We start from the raw sequence: 13,252 nt of genomic DNA on the forward strand, positions 1-13,252 counted from the left end.
GGTTGGCACTGTGGCTCACTTGGTTAATCCTCTGTCTGCGGCGCTGGCATCCCATATGGGCGCTGGGTTCTAGTCCCGGTTGTTACTCTTCCAGTCCAGCTCTCTGCTGTGGCCTGGGAAGGCAGTGGAGGATGGCCCGGTGCTTGGGCCCTGAACCCACATGGGAGACCAGGAGGAAGCACCTGGCTCCTGGCTTCAGATCACGCTGACCATAGCGGCCATTTTGGGGGTGAACCAATGGAAGGAAGACCTTTCTCTCTGTCTCTCTCTCTCTCACTGTCTAACTTTGCCTGTCCAGAAAAAAAAAAAAAACCCTTATCTTTTAAACCATTTTCCACAACAATTTTGAAATATTCTTGAATTTCAGGTATACAACATTCAGGATTATCAATTGAAATTGTGACTCATTTAAATGAGAGATGTTATTGAGGAGGAATGAGGAGTAATGATCAATTCCTAAGGACCACAAGAATGGGTTGTCATTCAAAATGCAGAGTTAAAGTGAATTTCACAGAACATTCCAGATTGATTTTTATTTCTCTCTCTCTTTCTCTCTGTGTGTGTGTGTGTGTTTGTGTGTGTATGTATGTATGTATGTTTCAGGCCAGACCTATTTGATTGGAATAGTGTGGTTTGCCAACAGTCAGCCACACAACGACTGGAACATGCATTCAACATTGCCAAATGTCAACTAGGCATAGAGAAACTACTCGATCCTGAAGGTTGGTATGGTCACCATTTTTAGTATAATTTAATGTTTTCTTTTTTTGTCTCAGACTTGATATTTCTACAAACTAAGCACAAAATATAAAACTATGCATCTTATATTTTCCCATACTCTATATATACTTAAAATATTCTTTTTGTAATGTGTTATGCATTGTCCTACTTGATTTTAGTTCTCAGAAGTGTAAAAAGGCCTGAGGAATATAGATGCCTTGTAAATGAACCATACTGTATTTGGAGTAGGTTGGCTCCTAATAATTATAAAATGTTAACATTTTGCTTATTCTACCAAGATTTGATTCTATCAAGAGGTTTGATAAATGAGTCAGGCATAACTAATTAACTTATCTTGCCGATTTCATTCATGTACTCTATAAAAGATAGCATGGCTTACTATTTAAATCAGAAAATCTATTCTTGGCCCAGCTTCTGTTATAATTTGCCACTCTGCAGAAGTCCTCCATTGAATAATTATTTTCTGTTTCTTTAGTTAACAGGCAGCATTGTGTTGATATTGTTATATTACACTTAAGCAATTCAAAACACAGGGAATAGAGGGTTAATGGCATCCTGACCCATGCTCTTCTTGCAGCCTATAAGCTGCTTGTCCGATGTGATGACTTCTTTAGAATTGCGGGCTCTGTTCTTACTCTCATGAAGTTTTACTGAAGAGTAGTCGGTGGACTTTACATTTGTGGCATAGTAGGAACTGATAGGTGGGTAGAAGGTGCATTATAACAGAAACTGATAATTCCAGGGTCTGTGGAATAGTAAATAAATCTGGGACCAGAGATGTTGGAGTGGTGGCAATAGGTCCTGTCAGGAAAAGCTCAGCAATAACTCAGAAGTTAGTCTTTTACTGGTGAATTTATTATCAACCAGATCTAGTCCTTATTGAAGAGCCAGAAAGCTGATTGACTCAGCTCAGTAAGTAGATCCTAATCAAGGGAAAAGGAGGGCAACTTTAAACAAACTCAAAATTGAGGTTAAACAAATTCAAAAGATAATTTAAAATGAGGCATTTATCATAAGAATAAGAATAAGGATACTTGTATATAATTGACCAGCCTACAGATGGTTCCTTCCATATGACTGTTCATCCTATGATTTTTTTCCACTTTACAATGGTGCAAAAGCAATACACATTCAGTAGAAACTGTCCTTTGAATGTTGAATTTGAATCTTTTCCAGGCTAGCACTGTGCAGTCTGATCTGTCTCCCGATGTTAGACTGACCACACAGCTCGCAGTCAGCCCTGTGGTCACTGCAAGAAACCACCCACAGAGAGTGCTGTGCTGCTGAGATAGTGTTCCCCATAGATTAAATGTAGTAAATGCATGCTCAATTATAATATTTTCAATTTATGATGAATTTATTTGTATATAGCACCATCAAAACATGAGGAGCTTATCATTGCTCTTGGTAAGCAAATGTACTTAGGAAGGAATATTCTAACAACACAAGTATGTGTTTGTAAGGTTGGGATCAGATTAAGTTCATTAGAAAATTTCTTTTGCTTTGGAGAATGTATATCTGAGCACTGAGTCCTGTAATCTCTTTTGGTTGCTTCTTCTCACAAATGATAACATCACTCCAGTCCCAGTATTATATCTACAGGGATATATACATATCACACTTCACTATTAACTCGTAATACTGATTCACATGTTTGTTCCTTCTCCGTGAGGTAGAGAGCACAGATGTGAAAATATGAATTCCAGTTATTGAATGGAAGAGCTGCAGTGTGTGGATGTGCATAAGTCTGTTAATATGTTTCTTTCTGTTAATATGTTTCTTCTTTGCATTAAATCCACATATGGCAGTCAGTGAATGTCTTGGGATATATGCCCTAGTTATTCTTGTGTGTGCCCTTTTTGTAAAATAGCAAGAATGGGGGTACAATATATTTTTCTCTTAAGTGGTAAAATAGATTGACTTCTAAGTCCTCCTTTGAGTCAGTAGAATAGGGATAACTAGATGGTCATCTACATCATAATCAGAAAGTAAACTGATGAACCTGTAATCAGAAACAGCAGTTATATTAACAACATATTTTATAACATAAAAGAATCTCATAGGCCTAGCTCTATATGCTCTCCTAAATGGACAATATATGTCAAATTTACATCATTATAACCTATAGGAATTGTATTATAAAATCTTAAACTAGAACAAAGTCAATAAAGTATTGTATGAGATACAGTGGATTAATAGCAATCCAAACACTATATAAGGGTTCACTTTCCACTGAAATCTTAGATTTGGAAACACCTTGTATTTGTTCAACTCCCTTCCAATTTAAGCAGCATTCTGTCTCATAAAAAGGTTTATTAAAGTTTACTTGGGTTTCATTAAGATGAGGATTCACCATAAATTTGTTATGTTTTTTCAACATCTGATAGTGCTAGTCAGTACACTAAAGAAAGACACAAATAAGCATTTAAGAATTATTTTTCTGTTTTCCCCTCACAGATAAATACATTCTTTAAAAACTTAAAAATGTATTAAAATATATGAAAAATAACAAGAATTAACTAAATCATCATGTGCTTTATTTAATGATTTGTGAGCTGCAAAAGATAGAATGCCATCTCTTAGAATCTCAGATTTATGACTTTCTCTTCAGTGGATCAGATGAGGATATTTGTGGATTTCTTTGATACCCAGTATGGTAATTGCCATTGAGAAGTCCATATTTGTATTTATCTTTAGCTCATACATGATGATGTCAGCTGTTCTCCAAGGCAATTTTCATTTCATGTACATTATGCCCCTTAGGAGGTTAATGAAACATTTGGAGAGATTTTTATGATTAAGGGATTAAAGGTATATTTGGCTTATAAAATACCTGTCAAATCATGTATTTAGATCTTAAACATATATTTTATTCAATAGGTTGATTTGTGAATTAAAAAGACATTGAAATATTGGAGATTTTCACATCTTAGATATAAAAAGTTTGGTGTGTTTTTTAGCTTTAACTGATATTCTGAGGCCTGAGGTTTTGTTTTAAGTGGAACTGCCTTTTAAAACAAGTAACAGTTGGCATTAGCATAAGCAATTTCAGGAGCTGTTTTTAATGTGTTTAAATGTTAACATATGCAAAAAATAAGTACATCCAAGGTAAAATTATTTAATATTTTATACATCTTTTTGCTCCTGGATATAAAAGTCATCTACTTTAAAATATATCCTATTGTGAATCAGACAATTCACTTCCTGTCATTATTTCTATAGAAAACATATAGTGTACGTGTGTTGTGGATTTTATACATGCTGTTTGCTTCTGCAACTTTCACACAAATTGGTTTGTTTGCCAATCCATAAAAACTCCCTATGTTAAGAAAATGCCTTGTCAGCTTTTCTGTGAAAAACAAAGTGAAGATATTCTCTTTAAAGGAATCCAAAAATCAGGGATAAAACATCAGGCCTGTTCCAGATTATCTTTGGCATGTTACTGTAGAAAGCCATTTCCATTTGGGATATGCAGTCCAAAATGAAAACGCTGGTACTTGTTTACCAGGATAACTTTAAAATGAAAAATGAGTGATGACAGTCAAATGTGACTAACAAAGAAGGAACACTAGGACTTGGAAGAAATTTTTGTATCCTCAAAATGACATTTACAAACCAATTAGAGTTTGGTTTTAATCCACTTCATTTTGACTTCATGAGAATGGCGACACAGATTCTATTTTCTGCTTGGCTAATCACTACATTATTCTTCGTTGTTTTTAGAGTCGTCTTTTCCAAGAATTAGCTCTGCTGATTTTAAAGTTTTACTCCTGAAGTGAATGGTCTCAGACTTAATTTTGCATGCATGCATATTTTTGGTCTTCAAAAATTATTCCAGGAAAATACATAGCATTTGTTATAACAAAGAAGAATGTAGTTTAGGCCTCTTGTATCTCTGATATCAATTGTTTTAGCAATGACTATTTTTATTTTTTTGTTCAGCAATCACATTTGGATACTGTATGGATAAAAAATGTTAATCATTAGTTTACACGTTAAAAATGAAGAACTAAAAGCATAACAACTTTGGAGAAATTCTTATGAACGTAGACACTCACTTCATATGATTTAAATTGATTTTTTTTGAGAACCCATTGTAGTATACCTTTGTTTTCAGATATTGTAATGACACTGGAATCTATGAGGGTATTCAAAAACTTCATGGAAGATGCCTTTTAATAAAAAACATACATGATTTTTAAAGTTTTTATACTAAAATATATTTACCTTTTAATTCCATATTTCCATGAGCTTTTTATAGTTCCCTTGTATTGATATTATGCCAACTATAGCTAAATTTCAGATAGAAATTGTTTCTATACAAATTACAGGCTCTAAAGAGCCAAACTTTTTTTTTTCTTTTTTCCATATACTTCTAAAAAGATTTTCATGGCATTTATGTAAATAAAAATGGCCATTGTCTTTCTGATGGCAAAGTAACCTAAACAAATATATACATATATATAAAATTTTGTACCCTTTTGAAATATTGATATTGATTTATATCATTATCTGTGGTAGATTCTGTGGAGATACTAAAAGTTGTTATTTTCTAAACCGTAATTTTGAGTTTTTTTGGGAAGAACAATTCTTATTCTATTAATCTGCTATGGAATAGAAAGTACCACCATCTGCTTATGCAGATATGGTAATAGCAAAATCATATTCCTCTTGTATTTGGAGACAAGTTTTTTCAGTTTCTTTTTTAAAGAAACATTACAATTCGATACTTAAACTGAATTATAGCATTTAATAGTGTTTAATATAATAATAATGAAAATATTCATTTAATTTTGAACTTTAGTGGACTATAGTTGAAATGAAAAAAAAATAGAAATGGCCTTATTATATTAACAAAGGAAAGGGGCATATTAGTAGATTTAGTATCGCCATCTCATTTGCTCAATGTATATTTAGTACAACCTTTTAGCAAAAGAACTTGGAGAAAAACTATATTAAATAATTTAAATACATAATTTGACTGTCATTGCTTGGGCCAAGTCTAGCATGTATTCATAATAAGGCTTTAGAAAACCTGATGGTCATTGTAGAAACCCAGGGAAATATGATGAACATTCCTAGCCTGCATATCATTGGAGCACATGTACTTATTAGAATACCCTTGATTATTTTTATTCTTTATCCTGTAGTTTATTTTTTACACTTCTCTTATCCACGGCCAGACACATTGCATAACTAACCTCGACTATCCACTGACACTTTAATATACTTTAATGCGTTAAGTTAAAAAAAAAAAAAAATATACCAAAGTATCTGTAGGCATCCTCACAGCTCTCATTGCTACTACAGAAAATAAATCTGGAGAGGAAAATAAAATGAGGTAATTGTTTGCACATTAAATTAATATATGATAAAATAAATTTTACACATGAGCACAGTTACCAATAATAGAATACAAATGACTATAAAAATGAGAATATATATTATATTAATGCTGTGATACAGGTGGTTATATTAAAATTATCATATTAATATGGCAATCTCTTATTGCCTGGTAGGTAACTTTTAAATTGCTTGTCATAACAAAAATTAAATAAAGATCCTACCACATATTTCCCAGAATATGGAAATCTGGAAATCTGGAAAAGGGGTGGGGCCGGCGCTGTGGCTTAGTGGGTAAAGCCGCCACCCACGGTGCTGATATCCCATACGGCCACTGGTTCGAGTCCCGGCTGCTCCACTTCCAATCCAGCTCTCTGCTATGGCCTAGGAAAGCAGTAGAAATGGCCCAAGTCCCTGGGCCCCTGCAGGCATGTGGATGGAAGACCTCTCTCTCTATCTGCCTCTCGTTCTCTTTCTGTGTAATTCTGACTTTCAAATAAATAAATAAATCTTAAAAAAAAAACAAATAAATGAAAAAGGGTATGTATGTGTGTATGTGTCCATCCATGTGTGTGAGAGAAAATGAGAATTTTTGATGCCATGTCTTCCACATTATTCTCAGTTGAGACAATATAGAAAACCTGAATAATTTCAGGACAATTTGAACCAATCACTAATAAATGGAAGCTATGTTTTCCTGCTTATCTGTTTTAGTTATTTGGATTACTGATTGGATGTTACTGTCACAAATTCATCCACTTAGACAACAAAGAGACCTGCAAAACATTAAATACAATTCCTGTGTGGCTTGAATTTACTCCTTATATAAAAATTGCTTATTTTCTTATCATCTTTCATGTTCTTTTATGATTTATCACATTTAGTCTTCATAGAAAACAAATGGCTAATTTATATTTCTTGTCCCTCATAGGAGCTGATTTGTTAAAATATAACAAATATGCTGAATCAAGCAATGGAGTTTTTTAATGGATTGGGGAATTTAAATAATGAATTCTAATCCTGTGATTTAAAATTTCCATTGTGGATGAGGTCTTATACCAAATTTGTTCAGAAAACTTTTATTCAATAAAGTTTCTTTTTATTTGAGAAGCAGAGAGGCAGAGACAGAGAGCTTCCACCCACTGGTTCACTCCCAAAATGCCATCAGTAGGGACCCCGGGGATGGGGTGGGGGGGATGAGGCAGGTGTCCAGAACTCCGTCCATGTCTCCCATGTGGGTGAGAGGAAATCAATAAAGAGCCATTACCACTGCTTCGCAGGGGCTGCCTTAGCAGAAGCTGAGTCAGGAGCCAGAAGTGGGCACTTTTCCAATGAGGACTTGGGTGTCTTGACCACTAGGCCAAAGGCTACCCAGCTTCTGCCCACTACCTGGTAATGTTTGCAAAAAATCCTTGCCTACATAACTAGAAATGTTTTCTCAATGACTTTACTAGGATTTTTTTTTAGCAACTTTTTTAAGTGCAGGAAATAAAACATCCTAGGCCCTTGTAATCTAAATAAATGATATTTTAATTAATGATGTGACATTTACAAGTTATTTCAAGACTGGGAAATGCAGCCACTGAGATTGGCTGAATGACAAAGATATTTTCTGGATGATGTACCCAGTTATATCATCACAAGGAGTTTAATGAAGCTGTTAAGGGAAATATATTAGAAAAATTGTATTGATCCTTTATTGGTGATTTTCATTTTTGAAGGTATTAATGAGATATTAGTGTGCATGAATCATTAAAATGTTCCACAGTTGATATCTATATTTTATGCAGAAACACTGTAAATATTTAAGTAACGATAGAAAGTGAGCATAAAATGGCATAAACAACTTAAATTTTCTATGTGATTTTAATGAAGTCAGTGTTAAAGTTTGAAAGTAAAGCATCTGTTGCTGATAGTTGCAATATTTTATTCATTTCATTATCTTCAAAAATAGTATTCACTGTGTTGGATAAGCAGTTATAAGAGATACCACAGAACCTACAAGTGAGTATCTGAAAGCCTTAAACCTGAATATTGGGAACATAAGAATCAGGTTGGTATATGTTTCATAATAAAATAATCTATATACAAATGCACAGGTTGTTTAACAGCTGGAACATGAAATATAAAATGTGTTGGTTTATGGCAATATATGGGTAAAATTGAGGCCAGTATTATGGTGCAGCAAATTAAGCTGTAAGTATGGGGATGCCAGCAATCCCATATCCAAAGTGCCAGTTTTAATCCCAGTTACTCCAATTCTGAGCCAGCTCTCTGCTAATGCCCCAGGAAGCAGCAGATCATGGCTCAAGTACTTGGGTCCCCACTGCCAATATGGAAGAGAGGGATGGAGTTCCTGGACCCCGGCTTTCGCCTGCCCAGCCCTGGCTGTTGCAGATATTTGGGGAGGGAACCAGCAGATGGTAGTTCTCTCTCTGTGTGTCACTCTGCCTTTCAAATAAATAAATAAATCCTTCAATATCTTGGTAAAATAATAACAAACTGGGGTCTTGGTTGATGCCATGCCATTTACTTCTTATAGCAGAGTAATTTAATTCTCATAACAGTAGGATTTATTCCTTGTAGGAAAAAGCCAGGAACTTTACAGTTGTCTTGTGATTGTATTTAAAAACAATAAACTAGATTCTCAGATTTATTGTCTCCCTGGGAAACTTACGGTATTAATGGATCGTATGATATCCACTTAACAGATAAGGAAACATATAGCTATCAAATGATTAGGAATGTTATGGATTATTAAAATTTAATGGGTGATTGAAACTGAGTTTAATTTTAGAAACAATTAATTCTGTAATCTTGTGAAATATTATTTCAGTATCACTGAATAAACTTGTACTTCAAATGAAAGCACAGTTTTCTCTAATAAGATTTTTCTAATTCAGCATTAGTAGTATAAACTTAAATATGCAAATTTCCTTTTAGTAAAAGTACACTAAAATTTAAGTAGGCAAATCATATTTTAGGTAATTCACATATTTAATTAGATTTCTTGAATGTAATAATTCCAGAACAATTTATCCTTTTTTAGACGAAAAAAATGAGGTTTGTATAGCTTTATTAAGATCAGCCAGTTAATAGATAACTGGACTAGAGTCAAGTCCAAGTGTGTCTCTTCTTGTTATTAAACCTCCTGGGGAGTTTTATGAAAACATTGGGATTGCTGATATTCTGATAACTTCATTCATTTTAGGTGGGGCCCTTTCACCAGAAATTTTTCAAAGCTCATCAAGTGAGAATATCATGTAGCTCAGGTAAAAACAACTATACTAGAACAATTGTTTCCATAAGATACGACTTTTCAGAGAATAAAACCCAGAATCTCTCATCCCAAGGTTTGTTCAGACCTCTAGCATTTTTTTTCTCACAAAGTGACTAAGCCAGCTGATCTGATCTTCAATTACTGGAGCATTGCTTATTGCTAACAGCCCTGTCGTTAATGAGAAATGGTTCATCCACCAGATAAAATAGAAATAGACTAGCTGTCACGTAAGACTGGCCACCAAAACATTCTCTTTAGGATTAAAAGACTTGCTTTATCTCCTGTCTGTGCAGCTCTCATCTCTCTCACTTCCTTTTCCTTCTTGTTTGTTGCCTCCCCGCCCCACACCTTCTTTCTGTCTCCTTCCCTCCCTCCATTCCTTCATCTGTTTATTACTCCGCAGAGTGCTTGTCATAGAACAGTGCTGTCACTCACACACTGATCCTATAGGTTAGGGTCCAAGAGAGAGGAGCTATGTAAAGAGGTGGTAGCTTACTCTTTGTTCTTTATGCTTGTTTTTGTCTGTCTTTGTCACTTTGGTCCAATTAATATCACTTGTCCTGTCATAAAGCTTTTCATGATGTCTTTCTCAGCCAGTAAAAATATCTTTCATTATTACAGTTAATAAAGACCTCTTATTCTGGAAGAATTTTTAATAGCAAAGAGATAATAAAGAAAAAAAAGAGAAATAAAATAAAAACTGGAAGTAAAAGAAATGTTTTCAGAGTACAAACTTGTGAATGGCAAACTTGTGTCAAATAAGCAAATGACTTAAGTAACTTCATGCTCTCTAATGTTAATGCCGTAAACAGGTGGATTTTAATTCCTATCTATTTGCCCAATATTAATTTTGCTACACAGCCATACTTCAGTGAGATGTATGACATTTAGCAGCAGGATGTGATGGAGTAATGAGATGTTCTGGGTATTTTCTGTCACATTTGAAGTTCTTCATTAGGACAGACACATGAACTAACTTGTTCAAAAGTTGTAATCAGCACATGTGCACATACATGTGCACTGCTGCCCCTCACCTGCCCCAGTTCTGAGCAATGCATTTTTAAAAAGTTAAATTCCACACAGTTGATCACCTCTAACATGAGAAAAAGCTCTTTAAACTATGTTTAAGTCAAAATTTACAAGAGAAATTGGCTTATACTATGCCTTGGGTTCTTCACCTATTTTTCAGAGCCTTAGAAAGCAGCTTCTCCATGAACATAACATATATTGCCAATAAAATATATAAGAGAGGGCACTTATAAAACTCAGGAAACTCTTTAGAAGGAACCGTTGTTTTATTAGCCTTCTGCTCTTTAATGGCTGAGACCATCCTGGGACTGCTTAAAAGATAATATAATTTCTCCTCTAAACACATGGATGAATTCAATGTGTTTTTCTGTTTCTCATGAATCAAACATTGCATTGACATTAAAGACTTAAATCAGAAATCTTTGTAATAATACGTATATCTTCAATATTTTAAAATTGGTAAATTAAACAGCTTTAAACATGGTTAAAATGAAGTATTAAAGCTACTTGTAATAAAACAATCCATGAATGTATAGACTCAAAATTACAGGTTATTTCAAATGTAATATTACTGAAAGTTGTATCTGAATTTAAACTGTGCCAGAAATTATGCAGTGTTCAGGATCAGTATCTTATATTTATCAAAAAAGATTACTGTAACAAATATCTTCATAGAGATATCTTCTAGTTTGCCCAACACCATCACGTTGTGTCATCGTCAATTCACACAATTGCTTAAAGCAGATACCTGCAAATCATCCTTGATTCCCCAGTTCCAACTTCCCTACAATTTCAGTGCTTCGCGATGCCCTATGAGGAATAATTTCAAAATATATATTGCTAAGTATTTCATACCTCTTCACTTTTACAGTTACTGCCATGGTTCAAGTGATTCCCATCTCTCATGACCGTAGGATGTGCCAACTAACTGCTGGGTCCACTTTTATCCTGTGTCTACCTCCATTCCCATTTTTACTCAGTTACCCAGAATAATATTTGCATGATTCAAGGCTTAAGTACTTGCTGTTCTAACGGGCTGGAATGCTTTTCTTTCACTCTGCATTTCACACTTGAGCCCCAAAAACATTATAAACTTGTTTATTTAACCATTGTCGGAAAACAAATTTCTCTGGTTCCAGATCAATATTCAACCCATTTAGTCTTTTGTGTTAATTTGTCCTTAAATTATAGTCTGTAAACTGGGCTTCAGTTCTATTTTAATTTGATATTCTGGTGATACCTGATCATGATATCTAATGCATATAAAAGCTACCTTTTTATTACTAGCTATTAGTGGGGAGCATGGCTGAAGAAATCATCTGTATTATATTTAACCTACCTTACCAAATGGTAGTTTTCCTACTTTTCTTGAGAATTCATTCAAATTGGTTTTTGTTCTTTAAAAAATTACCATGTTGCTATTTAATATTGAAATGCAACTAGGACTGCAAAAGAGACAATAATAAATTCCTTTCTTTTCTGGGAGACCACACATGGATACTGAGAGTACTAAGATATCAACCAAGTATCTGGCTGCTCTTTGAGGAGAATGCTGTGATTTTGTGGAATAAAGAGAAAGCACAGTAGACGTTTAGTTTTATTTCTCACAAGGGTGATCGAGGTGTTCTATACCCACATCTTAAGATCTTTGGTGGTAGTTTTCCTTACATTTAAACTAGCTTGCTCTATGAGATAAAGAGCTGTTCTGGCTTACAGCATGTGTGCAAGTGCACACATACTCCTATGCAGATTTTCAGCACATGGGGAAATAGAATAAGGGAAATAAAGCAGGTACAGGCCTGACCTTTGGTTGTATGAGAAAGGACTAACATATTTGAAAGCACTAGGAAGGAAAGGGGAACACTGGAGTAGGTAGGGCAATAGAATGCCACAAATCACTCTATCTGTTTAATTACTTAATATTTAGTACAAATGATATTCAAGGTATGATTGAGATATGTATTTTAATGCAGTAATATAACATTATTACAGTAGCGTGTGATATGTAATAGAGCATGTTTTTCTTCAAATTCTATTATTTTTAATACTATTTAGTTCAGTATTAAGAGCAACAAGAATATTGCTCTTTTTCTTGTTTCACTTTGATTGTATTTGATATTAAATACAATTTGAAACTACTAAATCTTCAAGAAAGAATTAATTTTTACTTATATTCTGGTTGAGTTTGTTCCTGTCTTATCACAGTATTGTAGGTAGTTTTAGATTTGTCCAGGCCTCTAATTGATGATGACTTCCTTGTGTACAGGAGTCTTTCTTGCTCATAGCTGAATTCCAAGAGCCTAACAAAGTGCCTATTTTCTTGTTTTCCTGGTAAATGCACATTTTTTTTTGTGGGCATATATTTTAAATTAGTAGATTACATGAAAGTATGAAGGCCATTAATAGGTGGGGAAATCAATCAGAACTCTGAAATTCTGAACAAAAAAACTATTATCAGGCCAATAGTTTAAATCAACTGATTAACACGGGAATCTACATTAAAAAACAATTATTATTGGAATTGTTATTTGGGATTCATCTCATATTTTCTTGCTTATTGGTTTTTTTTGGTCTAAGCTAAAAAGGGGTCTTTCTGATCTTTATTTAAATAAAAGAATATGGTGATTATGATTTTTAAAGTTACACTATTTTTAAAGATGTATGTATTTATTTGAAAGGCAGTTACACTCACAAACATACAAACACGGTGGGGGGGGGGGGGACAGGCAGGCCAGGGCTGGAACAGCTGGACACAAACTGATGCCCAAATGGAATGCTGATGCCACGTGTGGTGTCTTAACATGCTATGCCACAGCACTAACCCCCAAAGTCAGAATTTTTTTAAAACTAACACTTGTT

The 13,252-nt window shown here is 34.2% G+C and overlaps 1 protein-coding gene across 9 annotated transcripts in view; it reads left to right on the forward strand.

Annotated features, from left to right (window-relative positions):
- DMD (dystrophin) overlaps window positions 1-13,252 on the forward strand; it is a 2,142,101-nt gene that overhangs the window by 422,862 nt on the left and 1,705,987 nt on the right. For 8 of the 9 annotated variants that reach the window (XM_062183372.1, XM_062183374.1, XM_062183379.1 and 5 more), the window contains exon 7: window positions 604-722. The exons of the other annotated variant lie outside the window; for it this stretch is intronic. In XM_062183372.1, the coding sequence (XP_062039356.1) occupies window positions 604-722 (119 nt within the window). The remainder of the gene's footprint in view (window positions 1-603; window positions 723-13,252) is intronic. 9 annotated transcript variants of the gene reach the window in all.

Source organism: Lepus europaeus, chromosome X (genome assembly GCF_033115175.1).
Source record: "Lepus europaeus isolate LE1 chromosome X, mLepTim1.pri, whole genome shotgun sequence".
Classification (NCBI taxonomy): domain Eukaryota; kingdom Metazoa; phylum Chordata; class Mammalia; order Lagomorpha; family Leporidae; genus Lepus; species Lepus europaeus.